The sequence below is a fragment of the Salmo salar genome, chromosome ssa10, assembly GCF_905237065.1.
Source record: "Salmo salar chromosome ssa10, Ssal_v3.1, whole genome shotgun sequence".
In the NCBI taxonomy this organism is placed as follows: Eukaryota; Metazoa; Chordata; class Actinopteri; order Salmoniformes; family Salmonidae; genus Salmo; species Salmo salar.
This window is the reverse complement of record NC_059451.1, coordinates 36,224,420-36,244,352: the sequence shown is the minus strand read 5'-3', so window position 1 is coordinate 36,244,352 and position 19,933 is coordinate 36,224,420. Positions and strand designations below refer to the sequence as shown.

Here is a 19,933-nt window from a genome sequence, read left to right as displayed (position 1 = left end):
AGTCCAGCTTGTCTTGTCAAATCTCAGTCACTGAACAAATGCAAGTGTGTAGATCTGAATGTGCACTCTGTTTTCAAGTATTGCGTCATCTTTTTATTGTAATGAAAACTTTCTGGATATCCTCCTTGATGGACTGGCTGATCATTAGTGCTTGACTTGGGCAGGAGCTCACCAGAACATTTTTACATTTGTCATTTAGCAGAAGCTCTTATCCAGAGCGACTTACAGTAGTGAATGCATACATTTCATTTCATGCATTTTTTCTTTGTACTGGCCCCCCGTGGGAATCGAACCCACAACCCTGGCGTTGCACACACCATGACTACCAACTGAGCCACAGGGAAGGCAGCTAATTGGGATCTCTAATATATACAAATACAAGTACCGGCACCTAAAATGTTATATGGCTTGAGTTCCTACACATCTTATAAAATATTAGCTTAAAAGTATTATAAAGTTCCTGCACTTAAATATAAACAGTACCGACACCCAAAATGAGTACCGGAACCTATTTCAGTCCAAGTCAAGCACTTCTATAAATCATCGTCATCATCCATTAATCAAATCAAACAAATTGTCACATGCGCTGACATGTGTAGACCTTACCATGAAATGCTTACTTACAAGCCCTTAACCAACAGTGCAGTTCAAGAAAGAGTTAGTTTATTTGGTAAACAGTTTCCTAAAGTAAAAATAATAAAAATGTAACAATAGAATAACAATAACTAGGCTATATACAGGGGGTACCGGTTAGTCGAGGTCATTTGTACATGTAGGTAGGGGTGAAGTGAATATGCATCGATAAACATCGAGTAGCAGCAGAGTAAAAAAAACGAATGCAGCGGCGGGGGTGTCAATGCAAATAATCCGGTGGCCATTTGATTAATTGTTGAGCAGTCTTATGGCTTGGGGGTAGAAGCTGTTAAGGAGCCTTTTGGTCCTAGACTTGGCACTCCGGTACCGCTTACTGTGCGGTAGCAGAGAAAAGTCAATGACTTGTGTGACTGGAATCTTTGACGATTTTTGGGGCTTTCCTCTGACACCACCTAGTATATAGGTTCTGGACGGCAGGAAGCTTGGCCCCAGTGATGTACTGGGCCCTACGCACTTCCCTCTGTAGGGCCTTACGGTCAGATGCCGAGCAGTTACTATACCAGGTGGTGGTGCAGCTGTAGAACTTCGAGGATCTGGGGATTCATGACAAATATTTTCAGTCTCCTGAGGGGGTAAAGGTGTTGTCGTGCCCTCGTCACGACTGTCTTGGTGTGTTTGGACCATGACAGTTCATTGGTGATGTGGACACCAAGAAACTCGAAACTCTCGACCTGCTCCACTACAGCCCTGTCGTGTTGTCAGCAAACTTAATGCTGTTGGAGTCGTGTTTGGCCACGCAGTCATGGGTGAACAGGGAGTACAGGAGGGGACTAAGCACACACCCCCGAGGCGCACCCAGCATTGAGGATCAGCGTAGCAGACATGATGTTGCCTACCCTTACCACCTGGAGGCGGCCCGTCAGGAAATCCAGTTGCAGAGGGAGGTGTTTAGTCCCAGGGTCCTTAGTTTATTGATTAGCTTCGTGGGCACTATGGTGTTTAACACTGAGCTGTAGTCAATGAACAGCATTCTCACATAGGTGTTCCTTTTGTCCAGGTAGGAAAGAGCAGTGTGAATGTGATTGCGTCATCTGTGGATCTATTGGGGCTGTATGCAAATTGGGGTGGGTCTAGGGTGTCTGGGAGGAGGCTGTTGATGTGAGCCATGACCAGCACTTCATGGCTACTGACGTATCACAGGCAGTAATCATTTAGGCAGATTACCCTAGTTTCCTTGGGCACAGGGACTATGGTGGTCTGTTTGAAACATGTAGGCATTAGAGACTCCGTCAGAGAGAGGTTGAAAATGTCAGTGAAAACACTTGCCAGTTGGTCTGCGCATGGTTTGAGTACACGTCCTGGCAATCCGTCTGGCCCCGCGGCTTTATGAATGCTGACCTGTTTAAAGGTCTTGCTCACATCAGCTACCGAAATCGTAAGCACACAGTCATCCAGAACAGCTGGTTCTCTCAAGCATGCTTCAGTGTTGCTGGCCTCGAAGCGAGCATAAAAGGCATTTAGCTCGCGGCTGGCTTTCACCTTGTAGTCCATAATCATTTTCAAGCCCTACCACAGCCGACGAGCGTCAGAGGCGGTGTAGAAATAAACAAATACAAAAAACACTGTGCTTCAATGAAAATCTTTTTATGATTTAGCTTTTAGAGTGTGATCTTCTCAAAAGTATATTAGTTCTTTCTCTATAAATGGTATGACATTCACTCATACCACAAGATACAGAATAAAGTGCTACTGTTCATGTCAAAGAGTGAAAAAAACTGCAGAATAGCTAGAACCATAGGATCAAAAAAACATTAACAAAGTCTTACATGTCTCCCAAAACATTTAGTCAGGATTGGATCTTGATTAGAAAAAGCCAACAATGTAGGCATCATCAATGCCTAAAGTTTGCTATAAGCACACCACTATACATGGCACTTAAACTTTTTCAAGCAGAAACTCAAAACAAGTATATGGTTTTAAATAAGTCCCACATTTGAAATGACATTTTGGCAAAGATCGACACATCTTCAGCCTCCGTGTAACAAAATACTAAGTATGATTTCATACAGATAAACAAAAATATGTTTGGAACAGAAAGACATTTTTTACTTAAGTCAATCAAATAGGACATGCATTGTAAAATTCAGCGCATCATATTGAAGATTTTTCCACAAAAAGGTGCAGAATTGTAACGATGAATGAAATATGAAGATAAGAACTATAACTGGAGAAACTATACAGTGCAGTACATGGATATACATAGTATTACTATTTGGGAGTGTAGCAAACACAAAGGTCAGGTTATGCATTTCAGCCAAGTCAAAGAGTTGGAATGTTAAGAAGTGTGTGAACCGGTTGATGTGTACTGCAGTCATTGGAGGACGACTCACCATGTAGTGTCCCAAATGGCACCCTATTCTCTATACAGTGCACTAGTTTTTACAAGATCCTATGGGCCCTGGTCAAAAGTAATACACTACAAAGGCAATAGGATGCCATTTGGGAAGTAACCTAGGTGAAAAGGAACAGAGGACTCTACGTGTTGGAGGAAAAACAACTTATTTTCAACATTTATTTTTTTCAACAGCTTCATTTTGCTAACTTTTCACTTAGTCTTTCTCTCTAAGAGGTAAGCATTACTTCAGTGCAGCAGATATTTACAAAACCACCACCAGCATGAGTAAAAAAAGGAAAGTCAAATGCCATCTATATATGGTCCATTGTGTTTTTTTTGTTGCAATATCAATATTTTACATCTTACAGTATCTTCTTACAGTTGACAATACTAAAATGTACTGGGGTTATGTTATGTGATGCTGCTATAGTATAGTACAAGCTTCCCCTGGTAAGGATAGTAATATGCTGTCCCAAATGGCACCCTATTCCCTATGTAATGTAATCATTTTGACCAGAGCCCAAAGTAGTGCACTATATAGGGGGTAGGAATGTAATTTGGGAAGCAACAATGACCCGTTTCCTTAATTTAGATGCAGCTCGCTCTGTTCAGACAGCCAGTGTCTGGAGGGAGAAGAAGCCTAGGGTGCTGTCTACTGGAACACCATGCTCATTTATTTATTGTCCAATAACAGAAGACATCAGTCAGTCACAAGCTGCACTGCCTGCTGCCATTTTATTTTAGTCCAGGTTCTTCTCAAACGTTGCCATGATGTCACTCTGCATGGTCATGTCAATGATACCAGACATCTGAGGAAGGAGAGGAGGTAGGTTAAGAGATTACACAGTTTGGGATTCAACTGTATAAAAGAACAGAAGAATGACTGGCATAATAAAATACATGGAAGAGGAATAAAAGGAACGTACAGCCTCCCGTCTGCGTCGCTCCTGTTCTCTCCTGCGGGCCATCTCCCTCTCCCTGTCCACAGAGGTCTGAGTAGTGAGGGGCGGAGGTGGGGTTGGGGCAGTGGCTGGAGGCTCCTCTCTCAGGGCCTCTGGAGCCTTAGGAGGCGGAGGCTCCGCGATGGCCTCTGTCTGCAGGGGGATCTCTGCTGGCTCTGGGGTTGGAGTTCTACAGGGCAGGGGCTCCGGTTCTGCTGCTCTAGGTGGCACGGATACTGGCACCGATACTGGCATAGTCAGGCTGAAAAGAAAAAGTCACAACAATGTCAGCTAGCTCATCAAGTATCACTCACATATTGATAGAGATCTACCTCATTATGTGAGGATTTTGGGTGAGGCAGCATTTCCTACAAGACATGAAACTGATAAGACTAAAGAATAAATTAAGAAAATATGTTTATGACTGGATGGATGAATAATACCTGCTCTTCCCAGAAGCCATCTCCTTCATCTGCATCCTCCTTAGAATCAGAGCTTTCTCTCTCTCCTCCTTCTCTATGGCTGCCCTGCGAAACTTATCAAAGCTCTCCTTCGATGACCTCACCGTAGAGGGAGTGGAAAGAGACATCTTCCTCAGACTAGCCCAGGAGTCTGCGTTCTTCAGGACAATATCCTACCAAGGATAGTTTCACAAATTAAGTTTCACAAATAATATGAATGCATCTATGGGCATGCATACAGTGCATTTCAAGTAATTAATGACGATGGTAGTGTTAAGTTTCAATCACATTTGCGTACCTTTTTGGCAGGCGTTTTTTTCCCGTCAGCAGTGGTTTTATTAGCTGGATGAGAGAGGCTGGTGTTGCCACCATCAAACACACTGTCAGAGTGTCTGGTATCTGGGGAGGCAGAGTAAATAGAGTCCATTTAAAAGATTTCTGGAAGAAATTCTGAAGGAAAACATTTACACAGCGTACACACACACACACACACACACACACAGTTGTGCTTACTAGTCTGTTTCTGCAGCTTCCTGTAGGGAGTCTCCTCCAGTGCTTCCGAGGGCTTCCTGTCATCCTTCACAGGCTGTAATGGGCTGTCTTGTAGAGGGGACAACAGCACTGGGTACAGCTGCTACCACAAAGTGAGATTTACAGTGTTAAACCTCCATTATCACTCCCAGGGCTAAGGCCAATGCTATTTCACACAATCTGTCTCCACTCATTAAGGATTTGGCCAGTAAAAACAGTTAAAATCGCAACAAAAAGGAAAAGAACACGGTAGACTTGTATCGATATTAACCCAATTTCCTTCCCCCAAAAATTACCAACCAACTCTTTCAACATTAATAAATGCCAAGGACAGAGACATTCATTTAAACAGTGATTTAATCCAGCGTCACAATTCATCCATCAACAACAGGAAGAGGAGAGCATACCTCATATCTGCTGCCAGCAGCCTGTAGTAAACCTACAGGAGGAGAGGTCAGAGGGGACAGCAGCGCAGACAGACCTGATGGACAGGAGAAAAACAAAGCAGTGCATTATTCTCCAGACAGACAACAACACTGTGGATGTAAGCAGGCAGCAGTTGATGGGGAGCAGAGTGGGATGAGACATGCACCCTAGGCTACAGCGATGGTGACATGGCATCTATAACACACTGCAAACAAAGAGACAAAACACACCATCTACAGACGACACACAGACATGATCAGCTATGGGCTGAGAAGCAGGCAGCACACAGGCGAGTGGACATGCTAACAGCTACAAGCTAGGGGGGATGCTTAGCTGACTGAAGAGATCTTACCTTCCTGTTGTGCCCTATCAGGTAGATTGAGATAAACTGGCCCAGTTTTCACCTCCTGTGTCTGGCCTGGTGATTGACACTGAGGAGAGGTGAGGAGTGCTAGGGGAGAGGGCTGGGGCAAACAGCGTAGGCTGGAAGGAGGTTCTTGTGTGGGGGTGGGTGTTGTGCTGAGAGGGTCTGTGGGCAGAGTTAGAGTCAGGGAGGGGTCACAGGAGGAGGCAGAAGGGGGAGTGAGGGAGGGGGTAGTAGGGCTCTCAGATAGGGGGTCTTGTTGTTGGGGCTGACTGTCAGTGAGCTGCTGGGGGGCCACCATGTTTTTGCGAGGTAGTGGTGCTGCTTTGGAACTAGGTCTTGAAGGCTGCGGAGGCAGGCGGCTGTGTAAGGCTGAAGACAAGTGGGGAGAGGGAGATTCAAGAGCAACAGTAAGATAAGGCTTCCATCCCAATCTGACTTCCTTGCTAAAATCAACTAAACTTCACCCCACTGCCCAGAGAAACCTGGCACTCCAGCTGTTTAATCGCTAACCCAAACAATGCAATCCTCGGTCCAGCCTGAGACTTTCAATGGGCTTAAAACCTGCTGGTTTACAGGATAAATTGCATTCCATAGCTAGGGCTGACACGAAGGACTTTGGAAGAGCAGTGTCAACCACCTTTAAATCATTAAAGGACAGTGTTACAGAACTTGACATGGTTGTCCATTGAGCTCCTTTATAGACAACACACAGAATATGAAGGCAACAAGCGTTTATTACCTGGGGGTGAGATGAGCAGATCTAGAGGAGGCTGGGCTGGGTACTGCTGTGTAGACTGGCCTTTAGTGACGGCTGCAGGGGGTGGAGAGGCAGGCGGGGGCTGGCTGGTCTGGAGAGAAGACTCCGACGATGAGTCTTTCTTCTCAGATTTCTTATTTTTAGACTTCAGATGAGAAGGAAAGGACTTACAATTTATAATGACAATGCACTGTAGTTCCAACCTTCAAGTATATTCATCCAAATATCACAAAAGTGAACGTATAACCATGTGAATTAGTCCACTAGTTTAAAAGAAGCAGGGCCTATGTTACAGATTTACCTTGGTCTTGACTTTGTGTGGAGAACCTTTGCTTTTCTTATTGGTTTTCTTCACTGAAAGACAGGTACAATAGTAATTTAAATTTACCCATTGTAGGATAACTGGAAAATAAAAACGAAGATCTACTTCACTTACCTTCAAGTAATATCAAAACAATTCCACTGACCTACTCTGGAATCACTACTCTCATACACATTCTCAGCTAAAGCTTAAGTGTCTAGTAGGCTTTAAGTTGTTTTTCTTTTCATTTTTATCACAAATCGTTAACAGTAAAATGTCAAATTGTCTATGAAAATGTATTTATTTGAACCTTTAGGTGTTGACCACCAAGACGTAGGTTAAACTAGAACAAGAAAACATTAGCACTGGCTACAAAATGTATAAGTGCAGCAGAAATCCTACTCCATCAAGGTCTGTATTAACGTTACAAGCTGTTGATTACTTTAAATACATCAGATTGTATGCGTTTTACGCTAATATTGCTCTATACTAAATCATGCAAAAACCCAACACAAAAAGTACAAAAATCGAAGTACAATCAAAACTGTATCATAGTGATGAGGACCAGCTTTGACTCTGCAATGGTACAGAGTATGGAGGGTGAGATGAGGGGGGCGAAGAGTATGGTAACACTGCCTGGTACTTCTCTAGCCCTACCCATCTGATTTTTGCTATGTTTATCGAAAGATGTATAGCTACCGGTAGGAGTGAAAATAAGATCTCTGGCTTATAATTAGTGGCTAGTCTGTATGGGCAGTTTTTAAGAACTTGTCACCATGCAACAGCAGTCTGGGGCCCGTTGGATAATTGACATTTTGTACAGAAGACTGGCTGTTCTCATTTCAAACCTAACCTACAGTTTGTCTTCAAAAGGTAAAATAAATTCTGTGAAACTACAACAAAACAATAACATTATCAAACATAAATATAACACCCTAATAGTCTGATGAAAGAGGTTTGTGTGACAGAGTTGGCTATATAGACAGACTAAATGTACGTAATAATAAAATAAAACAATATTTCTTCAAGTATTTTGGTTTCGCCAGCAGGTGAAAAGGTGATTGAGTTCTACTGTGCTACAGGGGCTAGAGAGTCCCAGTGGGTTTTAAGCCATATCTTTTTCACTCAATCCATGTGTAGAGAGTGGGGAAAGGGAGTGGGTAGGTAGGGGAGGGAGGAAAGTGCTTAGTGCGGAGGAGAACAGCTAACCTGAATCAGAGTCACTGCTATCAGAATTGCTAGAATCACTACTACTGCTGCTGCTGGAGCTGTCAGAGCTGATGCCCTCACGGAGACGGGATGGCTGGGCCAGGTCTGGGACAGCAGGAGCCCTGGGGAGCCCATCTGGAGAAAAACAGAGAGGGACAACTTATGTATAGGACAACAGAGAGAAAGACTGAGGCAAGCACTGCACAGTTGAATTATTCACTATTGGACAGCAGAGAGAAAACATAGAAGAACCCATATTCCCTGACTCTAAGGACAACAAGGCCCCTAGATCACAGACACACTACACTGGTCCTTGACAGGTCCATATATAAATACGAGAGGCCAGGTTTTCAGAACGGCCGCCATGTTAGCGCCCATATAGAACTTTATTCTTGAAATGTTGGTGATGTAACAACACTAGAGCGCCTACAACAGTTCCCTTTGAAATGACCCGCTGTAAACAAGCAAAACAGAGCAGGGAATTCAGGGTAATGTGTATTCAAGTCTTTACTGTGTTGTAGTGTCAACAAATTGCATATCTGCTTTCACTGGACATCTTCATAGGTTTTGAAAACTATCAGAAATAAACACAATGCAAAAGAGTGATCACTTAGCAATGGAGGAGAAAGTGGCGCCCTCAGAACGTTCAACCGCATTGGCCTAACTCTCTATAGATACACACTGTATGGCCCTGGTCCTTGCTACCACAGATTCACTGTTTACTTACTTGTTGTCTTTTTCTTCTTTTCGAGTGAGCTCATTTCTTCAGTAATACTCTGGAGATGTTTCTCTGCATCATGCTTCTTCACAGTCTGTATTGGTCCTTTGGTTTTCACCAGCTTATTCACTGGAAGAAAGAAGATGGAAAATAACAATGACATTTGAGCCTGGTAATGTCCTTGGTCAGCAGTACTGAGATCTACAGTGCAATGATCAACCCGCAAGGAAGCTCAGAAAGAAAAGGTGTGTACTACAACTACTCACGGTTGTGTTTCTTGGGCCGTTTCCTGAGGCAGGTCATGGCAAAGCTCTCCAGGGCCCTGAGGGTGGAGGGCTTGAGGGTCTCAAAGTCGATCTCGATCTCCTCAGGGTTGGCATTTCTGAGCGAGGCCTCCCTGGCCTGGATGATGTTCACCACCTTGCCCAGTTTGTCCCCCGGAAGCTTGTTGATGTCCAGGCTCAGCTGCCTCTTCTCACCGTATGACATGGGCACCGCTGGCACCTCTTCCTCATCAGACTTGTAGGGCACCATTGGGAGTGCCATCTTCCTCCTCTTGCCGTGCCTACAGAGGGGTGAGAAGATATTAAAAAACTCTTGGTAGGACAATGGAAGTTAGTTTCAAAGTAAAATTGGCAACAATAGTCAGTAATCCTGTGTATTGGCTGAAGAAAAGGAGTTACACCGGGGATCGGGATTAGAAAACAATTAGAGCAATTTATCAACAAGGATTGGCCACTTACACTGCAGACGCGCCCTTATTGATGCCCCTCTGCTGTACTTTAGGTTTGATCTTCCTCAGGTCTTCTTCCTGCTTCGGTCTACTACTCGTTTCCTTCTTTTTTCTTCTCTCCTTTGATTTCTCTTTCTTCTTTGGTTTGAGCAGGGGCTCCTGGGTGAGTTTCTGCAGCTGATCGTGCACCGCTTTCAACTGAAAAGAAGAGAGTTAGATACATGGCAGTAGGTAACAGAATAGTAATGTCAGCATGGCCAGGTAAGATGACAACATACCTGTTCCTCTAGTTTAGCCAGACGTAGAACTCTGGCCTCCTCTTCCTCCTCCTCTTCCTCCGTGCCAGAGGAGGACTCCGATTCAGAGGAGCTCTCGCTGTCACTGCTGCCTGTGCTGGAAGAGCGCTCAGGCCCATCGCCTCTCGCTTTCTTGTCCCTGTGGTGACCTGGATCACCCGCACTCCTCACTGGCTCGTCTGGAAGCTTCAGCCAGCGTGCCTCAAACACATCCTGGTGGGTAGGGGCCACAAGTCATCTAGTCAAAACTTCTCACCAACCATCTATATTCATTCATGTTGCACTTTCGTTATTCCATCGCAATTTATTTAGACAACTTCTAGGGACTGGACTGGCTGAAACCAAGGGCAATCATACCTGGAGTTTTCTTGCCATAATAACAACTTCGTGGGTGGGTGGGTTGTATTTGTAACAGTTGGAAAACATGAGTCTGAAATCAGCAGCAAACTCCTGGGCATCCATGTACTCACGTTCGTCCATTTTTTTCTGTGAGAAAACACGCAAATACTGTCATCTTCATAATAGTGAGAGAGATCAAGGAACAAGATACAGCTAGACCAAAGTAACCTTGGCAGACACTAACTAGCCTCTTGTTCAACAAGTTTAGTGTAACACGGCTATCTAACCCGTATGGTGCCCAGGTCCATGGGCTGCTTGATGATGTCGTGGTAGTCGCGTAGACCCAGGGCCTCCGTATCCACCGGCTTATAGAAGGGCCAGGCGTAAGCCACGTGCCTCTTGGTGAACATCTCCTTCAGGATGCAGTTACAGAAGCGGAGCTGATCAGAGAGCTTCCTCTTCTTGCTCTGGTGGTGCTGGGGAGAGTCCGGCAGGTCTTTTCTGGGGGGTTTGATGGGCCGACCGCTGCCCCGCCTGGAGAACAGCTTACAGGCCGTCGAGCCATCAATGACGGGGGACGACTCGCAGCTGGTGATCGGAGCAGAGGCTGTCGGCGTGGTGGTGTCTGCTTTTCTCTTCACACCCTTCTTGATCTGAAACGATATGAATACAACAGGGCTGGGTGTTATCTGAGAAGGGTGGAAATGCAATCAAACTACAGACTAAACAGAGGTTGCACAATATATATGTTACAAAGTATTCTGGAAACTACAAAAGTGATGTTTATGTGGAATGTATAAGTGGAATAGAGGTTAAAGTTGCTGTCAAAATATATACACAGTACACACTGAGGTAATTGTGAAGAGGTACTGACTTTGGCTGCTATGTGTGAGGAGAGCTGGGCAGCAGGGGGGACGGTGTGGAGGGCCTCAGGAGGGATGACTGTCACTGTCTGCTGGAACACCACCTCAGACACAGGGGACTGGGGCCTCAGCTTCACCACACCTACACAGAAGAACATAGGACATTTAGAAGGCAGCGTGTACTCCTAGGAGTATATAATAGATAGTATGGAGCTCTATGGCCCTGGTTGAAAGTAGTCACTATAAAGGGAATAGGGTGCCACCCATTTGGGACGCATACAATTTATGTGCAAGATTAAGCAGCTGGAGCAGCTGTGTAGCCTACTAGCAGAGGAGGACTTCCTCCCACCCTTCACTGGTGTCTTGGTTGTGATGGCAGATATCTCAGTCTCTTCCTGGGGCATCTCAGCCACTCTCTGTAGGAAGATCTTCTCCAAGGCTTGGGCCATCAGAACTATGTCATCTCCAGGCTGGAAAAATGTAATCCCGATTATTGTGCATTCTGTCATTCAATAGGAGACCATGTAGGCCTACACTATTGGTGCGTGGCAAATTAATACAATATGATTATGAAATGTTAACTTTTTTCCCTTACCCGATTATATACATAGCAGTTGGTGAAGAGTTTGTTGAAGTCCTGTATGCATTCCAACGCCTTGCAGTAATAATTATTCTGAAGACGCTTCTTGATGGTGCTCAAGTCCATTGGCGTCTTGATAATTGTATAGTAATCCTAAAATAGAAAATAATGGGAAAACAAATACAAAAGATAAGATTATTAAGGTGGAGGAAGGATGGAGGAAATTAAAAATAAACAAGTACAATTTTAGCCATTTAGCAGACACTTAACTAGAGCAACTTACAGTCAGTGCATTCAACTTATACTTAACAAAAATATAAAACGGAACATGTAAAGTGGTCGTATGTTTCATGAGCTGAAATTTAAAAAAATCCCAGAAATGTTCCATAAGCACAAAAAGCTTATTTAATAAATAATAATAGTGCACAAATTTGGTTACATCCCTGTTAGTAAGCATTTCTCCTTTGCCAAGATAATCCATCCACCTGACAGGTGTGGCATATCAAGAAGATTATTAAATAGCATGATCATTCCACAGGTGCACCTTGTGCTGGGGACATTAAAAGGCCACTCTAAAATGTGCAGTTTTGTCACACACCAGAGTTGAGGGGACTTTTTGAGGGAGAGTGCAATTGGCATACTGACGGCAGGAATGTCCCCCAGAGCTGCCGAAAGAGAATTTTATGTTAATTTCTCTACCATAAGCAGCCTCCAACGTCATTTTAAAAGAATTTGTCAGTGCGTCCAACTGGCCTCAAAACTGTAGACCATGCATAAACACACCAGCCCAGGACCTCCACATCTGGCTTAATCACCTACGGGATAGTCTGAGACCAGTCACCAGGACAGCTGATGAAACTGAGGAGTATTTCCGTCTATAATAAAGCCCTTTTGTGTGGAAAACTAATTTTGATTGCCTGGCCCTGGCTGCCCAGTGGGTGGGCCTGGCTCATCCCAGGCCCACCTCTGGCTTCGGCCCTGCCCAATCATGTGAAATCCATAGATTAGGACCTAATGAATTTATTTAAATTGACTGATTTCCTTATATGAACTATAACTCATTGAAATTGTGTTTATATTTGTGTTTAGTATAGTTTAGTAGGGAAAAACAACCATATATAAAAGTAATTGCGAGTAACAAAAAAAGTGAGACTCACTGGAATGTGCAGTCCGACAGCATCAACAGGCGTTCTGAAAGGCCAGGAGAAGTTGTGTCTCCACAGGGCCTTGACCACCACCTTCTCCAGGTACTGCAGCTGGTTGGTTTGGCGACCGGGTTTCTTTGGGTTGTTGAACTTCGGCGGAGGAGGGTTCACGCCTCCCACCCTGGACACAGAAGGGTATTTGGCGTCTGTCATCGCGATGCAGTCCAAAGCGCGGTGGACACAGGGTAGCAGTTGAGAACGACACTTATTTTCCGTAGCTCAGCTCTCATCACACATCTTCCTCCAAGACTACTGAAAGAGAGGGGTGGTTTTCAGCATGGCTGGGCATTTCTCTATAGATAACTGTACAATAATAGTGACAAAACCCCTTTTGATCCCCTGGTACAATATCCAGAGCAGAATCACACTGCCATGGAGATGAAGTTGCTGGATTGACTGTTTTATTAAGATAGTAAGGCTTTGGCCACAATTAAAAAAACACAGCCATGAAAATGCCATCTGCATAAATATCAAGAGGGCTCTGAAAGCCCAATACGTAAACCCGTCACTGCTATATCGTACACCAGTATGTCCATAGACGGTGCCATACAGGCAGATTGATGTGGCGTTTTTGTGCAGGGGGGAAAAAAAGGTTTTACTGACAAGGGTTTTGCTAAATAAAATTGAGCACAAAACATAACTACAAAAAACAACCAATTAATCCTATGATATTCAGAACTGGTTTCTACTGCCATCTACTGGACCTGTGCATTGTGGGCTACAGGAAACATTACAATTCTGATGTCCAATGTGGCATCTAAAGCTCCAAATTTGCTTACCTCATGTCAGAGAAACATCGCTTGACAAATAAAACCGCAGATATTTTTTACGAATTCTCCCATCGGAAACCACAGCAAAGCCCCTCTGTAAGCAGTGCTCTCCTCTACCATCCAACCAAATGGTTTTATGAAAAGTATGGGCGTATCAATTGACTCTACAAAGCGCCATGCCAACTGATGAACTTGTAAGCATCCAGGTTTTCAGTCAAACATTTTTGACAATTAGTTACACTCATAAGTAGCAACATTCTAGGCATCAACACTTTATGAAAAGCATTAGGCCTATTCACATCACAGAAAAAAACTGAATAGTCACGAAGGTTCTGCATCACAGTATCAATGTAATATTCTAGGAAAATCATATCTTTATAATTATTCAACCCAACCCTTAGGTATTTTATGAATGTTTGGAATAACAAACTTTAAGCCATAAATTATTCAACATTACCAAAGATATGAATTACATAACATGCATATGAACAAACTACACTGTCCATTATACAGTAAACTATAGGCCCAATTTCTCTGGGAAATGCCCAATCAGTCGACCGTTTTCAACGTTTCACTCAAATTTGAAAAACACCTCCAATAGACTTGTAGGCAGGGAACGTTTAGTGTCATTCACAGCCTTACAAACCAAACTAGGTACCTAACAGTTCACAAAAAAACATTTGTGCTGGCACAGATGCATGCCTTTGTTACCCACTTACCCCATAAAGAATATTGCAATCTTCCAAAAAGGGTACACATTCAATGAGATTTGACTTTTGCCCATACCCAAATCAAAGAATTTACATTACAAGTTATGTTGATATTTCTAGGCAGTTTATTTTCTTTCAATAAATACATTGTATTTTTACAAAGAAACTATAATTTGCACTCCCAAGGACATACAAAACATTGTAAAATGAACATTAAAAATAAACATTAGAAAATACAAATCATAACAAGACTAAAATTTGTTTACAATTAACGTTACCTAATGTTATATAATTAAGTAGTATGTTATGAAAAAAAAATACATGCAGCTAATACTGAACAAAAAATTTTTTTTGGGGGGGGGGGAGCAAAACTTAAGCCTTGGACTGAATAGAAAGAAAAACAATATCATGCATGTTTATTTACTAGGAGAACCTAACGTTACAGATGAATGTGTGCATTACATGTGAGAAGTGATGGATGTATAGGTGCATTTTATTATTTAAACATGCAGTTGTTTACTCTGACCAGGGTTGTCACTAGTTACCACAGCCACGAGAAACAATGCATCACTGTAATTTCTGACTGCCCTCTACTGGTAGACATGGAAGCAAATAGTTGGCATCAGGCCAGGGTCCGTGCTATCAGAATCCTTGGGATGTCTAAAAAGCTCAGTTCTGGTCACCAGAACTGAGCTTTTTAGACACACACATACATACATATATAAATTAATGAATAATGATTTCCACCTCCAGAAACAGGCCCAATAAAAGTGTTATATATATATATATATATATATTTCTTAATTCCATTATTTTAGATGTGTTTATTGTTAGATACTACTATACTGTTGGAGCTAGGAACACAAGCATTTCAGACAGCGGCAATAACATCTGCTAAATATGTGACCAATAAAATCATTTGGACAACGCATAGTCTATATTATAATTCATTATGCACTCTAAAAAGTATTATTTTTGTCATTGCACTTTTAAGATGCCATTGCTAATTTAAGAGCTCTGTTGCGCATTTAAAATACCCAAATGCAGGATAACAGGATGATTTTGCAGGTCAGTGTAGCCAACATTAACTTTTGGGGGACTATTGAGCTAACCATCCTAAAATCTTAAGAAATTAGGTGGTGTAAACAGTAACACTGCTATTATATTTGGTTATGTTATGTAGAATCATTTACTTGATCTTCCAAGACATTGATTCAGCTTTGATCGTACTTTACTAAAGGAGAACCATTGTGAGAAAAGGCGGGTGCGCTACAACAGTACTACACTCCTGCGTAACCAAACAAGCTAATTGAAACGCACCTAGCCTACTCTTGCCTCATGCAACATTTGGTGACACAGAAACAAGCGTTAACATGAATGTTATGAAAATGTGGGAATATTTGCCCAACGATACATTGCAGGTTGGTCTCAGCTCTCAGGAGGAATGTAAAACAGTTAGGAAGGGAGACTTAAAAACGGGAGAGTGAAGTACCTGAAAATATTCTGAATGAGCAACCAATGAGCATGAAGAGCCTTGAATTTGACAAAATTACCGTATATCCTTCAGTCTAACATGGCGATTTATTTTTGTAACTTTGTCAGAAGCACGCTTTTTGTAAGTAGTCAGCCCCAATTGTCCTCCAAGTTCAGCTGAAATGTATCCCAAAAGGATTTAAGAAATGTGATTGAAGATAGGCCTATGATACTTGCCCACGTCTCATCTTGCACAAGATATCAGATCTCAACAACAATTGAGATTGGGCAGCAGATAGCCTAGTGGTTAGAGCTTTGGACTAGTAACTGGAAGGTTGCAAGATTGAATCCCTGAGCAGACAAGGTAAAAATCTGTCTTTCTGCCCCTGAACAAGGCAGTTAACCCAGTGTTCCTAGGCCATCACTGAAAATAAGAATTTGTTCTTAACTGACATGCCTAGTTAAATAAAGGTAAAAAAATAAATACATTTGAGATGCGTTTAAAACCTTGATCACACCAACATTATTGCACTAAGTGGTACGCAGCATCATCTGGATGTGTGCTACAAAAGTTCAACATTCACCTTATCCTTCCATTTCTGTCAAGAAATCGACCCATACAGTGATGCATACGTTCGATAAATCCAACGTACCATTGGAAATGAATGTACTTCTGACGTTCCAGAATGCAATGACACTGATCAAGGCGCTACGTGGGTATTCCTTCGTCTGCACTGGCTGTGCAGCATACTTCTTGGCCTTCGCAGAGCAGTGCTGCTGTGAAGGAAGTTGGTGTTTATACAGGACCTCTCGCCTACTACCATCAACCAAATCATGTCAATGCGGAGCTATACTGAGCCCTCCGCATTGTTACACCATTTGAGCGGCACACGGCAAAGCAGTATGGAGTTAAATTAACGTTAGGCCTCTGCGTGCTCCGACCACATTTTCGGTCCAAGCATTTACTGGCTCTTACACACCGCTGTGTGAGTTAAGCACCGCGTTGGTGCGCGTTAAAACTATTTAATTAATTCCCTTCATCTGAATATGGGAATGTCAGCAGAAATCATGCATGCCAGTTCAGTCCACACAGCGTAACAGACCAAATCAAATTTGAGACGTTTTGTAATACATTTTGTAGAACAGACGTGCTCCTGTTGGTATTAGACAGTCGTCTCCAAACCAGCCCCCCCGATAATGTTATTGCAGATCTACACTGAAAAAAACGACCTCTTCAGAATGAATGACGGAAATCCGTCGCAGTAACGGAGAACTTTACCCCTACTGTACATAGCTAGCTAACCTTAGTCAGCTACAACACGTTTCAGACTAGCTAGCTAACGTTCGTCAAATGTTACATTGTTGAAGGTAACAAACGTTAGTGAGCTATAGTTTGTGAGCATTATTGGTCAACTCCATGCTTGCATGACGCAATCAACGTGGTTGGACCGAAATGTGGTGGCTAGCGCGTGAGATAATTTACAACGTGACTTTCGTACCAAAAAACGAAAGCTTCGCCCAGCCAACAAATATGAAATTCTACCTTGTCGCTAAAGTTTGAATCCTGAACATGGCTCAGATTTCGCAGTGAATGTGACAAGCGAATCTTGGTCGGCTAACGTTAGTTATAGCTTGTTAGCAATGCTAGTTAGCTTTACGTAACAAAATGGTGACAGGAAACGATTTCCGTGTCAAGGGCCCACACAAAAAGGAGGCCAACCGCTCAAACTTGAAACAGCTCCGCCACACACACAAGCCTTCCATATCAACGTTATAAGGAGATACACAGAAAGTAACCAGCTGATTAAATGCAATGTGTTAACGTTATATATCCCTGACCTCTTTTCACGTTTACCTTTCCGTCTCTGGCACAACAAGATTGTTATTACTGCCGAACTGAGAGACGTTCTTTGCCGACCGTGTTCTGCTTGAAGGATGCCAAATGAAACTGTCGCCGATGATGCGGTGGATAAAAATGTTGCTGTTTTTAGTTTGCTAACAAATAATATAAAAAAACAACACACGGTTTTACCAATATCAAGTACATTGAAAACGAGTCTTCAATGGCGGACGTCTCTATGGGCAACCGCCTCATATTTATACACTTCAGTTCAGAACTCAAGCGGTGATTGGTCAAACCAGCTCACGTGATACATTCAGTCCTTGATTTCCTCACAAGCGTGAGAGAGGATTTGGTTTTACTAAATAAAAATATCCTAGATATTGTTATCAAACATCGGTTCACCTTGAGCTCACTGACATCCGCGTCCTCTTTTTCGATGTAGTACCCTAGATAGTTTGAAAATTAGAGAAGGCACTCGTAAAAAAAACAAACACGGAAAAGCAGGGTATTTTTCAAAATGCAACATAACTGGTCAAACGACATCACATGACCATTCTAGAACCTTCCATTGATGTGTAAGAATGAAAATTGCCGCTAAACAACACATTTCTTGCGAACATTATACACAAATGTGTTTCTAGTCGCTGTTTCATCGATATGGTGCCTGTCCCAAAGAAAGCGTACAGCCAAGCGGTGTTGGTAGTTCAGCTGAGAACTATCACAGTTTCGAAGCCAACATCGCGAGACTTCCGGGAATTCTTGCCAAACAGACCAATCCGGGGTTTGCCGTTTGATATGTCAATAAGATAATTGAACAATTCTTCCTTAGTTGTACATTTTCTCGAAATCTAAAGGCACAACCTATATTCGTGCCAATGTCTTAAATAGTTGAACATGTTATTTCTCCAACCTCGTGAAAGTGACAAACTGACACGTTTTAATTTTCGTCAAAAACAACTTTATATCGAACGAGTGCCTTTGATTTGGCTTTACCTAACGTCATGTCTAGCCTTGTTGTTGGCTCAGCTGATACAGAATTGATTTGAGCTCAGTGGTGCAACCCAACCCCAACCAGTGGTAAGGTGTAGTGTTGGGGAGGCTACTCTGAAAATATTGTTTACCAATTACTTTACACTAGAAGAATTTACTGTTACTAGCCGGCTACAACACGGTACTCTACCCTGCACCTTAGAGACTGCTGCCCTATGTATATAGACATTGAACACTGGTCACTTTAATAATGTTTACGTACTGTTTTACCCACTTTATATGTATATACTGTTTTCTAGTCAAGGCACATCCTATATAACTACTGCTGTACATAACATTTCTATTCATATACTGTCCATCAGGGGAAGCTGCAGACTGGAGGACGGCTCATAATAATGGCTGGAACAGTCAATGGAATGACATCAAACACATGGAACCCATGTGTTTGATGTATTTGATACCTTTTCACTTATTCCGCTCCATCCATTACCACGAGCGAGTTCTCCCAAAAAATAAGGTGTCACCAACCTCCTGTGCTGTCCATACTGTCTATACTCACAATTGTGTACACATATGGTCCCAGGAAGAATGGCGCTGGAGGGGATGGCTGACGTTTTACGGACACCTAACCAATTGTGCTATTTTGCCTGTTTTTTCGCATTGTTTGTAACTTATTTGGTACATAATGCTGATACTACTGTTTCTTATGACCGAAACAAGCTTCTGGATATCAGAACAGAGATTACTCACCTCGAACTGGACGAGGATTATTTATTTAATGAGTCGGACGCAAAGGATATAATGTTACTCCCAGACAAGGCCAAAATCCCAGTCATTCGCATGAAGAAAATAAGGAAATACAGGGGGCGGAGATCAGGGTGCCTTTTCAGAATTCGTCAGCGAGTTGGTAACCCGCCTCTACCATCCGTTCTATTAGCCAACGTGCAATCACTGGAGAATAAACTGGATGAGCTTCGTTCGAGACTATCTTACCAACGGGATATTAAAAACTGTAATATCTTGTTTCACCGAGTCGTGGCTGAATGACGACATAATATACAGTTGGCTGGATTTTCCGTGCTTCGGTAGGACAGAACATCTACGTCTGGTAAGACGAGGGGTGGGGGGGTGTGTCTATTTGTCAATAACAGCTGGTGCGCATGTCTAATATTAAGGCAGTCTCGAGGTATTGCTCGCCTGAGGCAGAGTACCTCATGATAAGCTGTAGACCACACTATCTACCAAGAGAGTTTATAGCTATATTTTTCGTAGCTGTCTATTTACCACCACAAACTGATGCTGGCACTAAGACCGCACTCAAAGAGCTCTATAAGGCCATAAGAAAACAAGAAAATGCTCATCCAGAAGCTGCGCTCCTAGTGGCCGGGGACTTTAATGCAGGCAAACTTAAATCCATTTTACCTAATTTCT

The 19,933-nt window shown here is 42.8% G+C and overlaps 1 protein-coding gene across 12 annotated transcripts; it reads right to left on the bottom strand.

The window, feature by feature from the left end:
• Window positions 1–2,222: 2,222 nt before the first annotated feature.
• Window positions 2,223–18,224, bottom strand: brdt (bromodomain, testis-specific). Of its 12 annotated transcripts, none has more exons than XM_014123079.2 (22): window positions 17,525–17,885; window positions 16,323–16,446; window positions 12,669–12,968; window positions 11,527–11,664; window positions 11,257–11,401; window positions 10,943–11,073; window positions 10,356–10,721; window positions 10,087–10,215; window positions 9,712–9,942; window positions 9,444–9,631; window positions 8,967–9,265; window positions 8,710–8,829; window positions 7,983–8,117; window positions 6,774–6,826; window positions 6,455–6,617; window positions 5,701–6,084; window positions 5,330–5,403; window positions 4,905–5,025; window positions 4,690–4,790; window positions 4,374–4,564; window positions 3,916–4,192; window positions 2,223–3,798 (listed from the first exon to the last, which is right to left on the bottom strand). In XM_014123079.2, the coding sequence occupies exons 3-22, from the start codon at window positions 12,867–12,869 to the stop codon at window positions 3,730–3,732; spliced, it is 3,516 nt and encodes a 1,171-aa protein (XP_013978554.2). In that variant the 5' UTR covers window positions 12,870–12,968; window positions 16,323–16,446; window positions 17,525–17,885; the 3' UTR covers window positions 2,223–3,729. The 12 variants fall into 12 exon arrangements, with proteins under 12 accessions (XP_013978554.2, XP_045543665.1, XP_013978555.2 ...); XM_045687709.1 differs by having other exon boundaries at window positions 16,323–16,443; XM_014123080.2 differs by lacking the exons at window positions 16,323–16,446; window positions 17,525–17,885 and adding an exon at window positions 17,915–18,224.
• Between the last annotated feature and the right edge of the window lie 1,709 nt (window positions 18,225–19,933).

What these genes read in the sequence shown, in the direction of transcription:
- brdt (XM_014123080.2), bottom strand. Translation starts at nt 12,869, where the DNA reads ATGACAGACGCCAAATACCCTTCTGTGTCCAGGGTGGGAGGCGTGAAC. An exon ending in AAAAAACGCCTGCCAAAAAG is followed by an intron (nt 4,565 to 4,689) that starts GTACGCAAATGT and finishes TATCCTTGGTAG; the next exon opens with GATATTGTCCTGAAGAACGC. An exon ending in AGCGACGCAGACGGGAGGCT is followed by an intron (nt 3,799 to 3,915) that starts GTACGTTCCTTT and finishes CTCCTTCCTCAG; the next exon opens with ATGTCTGGTATCATTGACAT.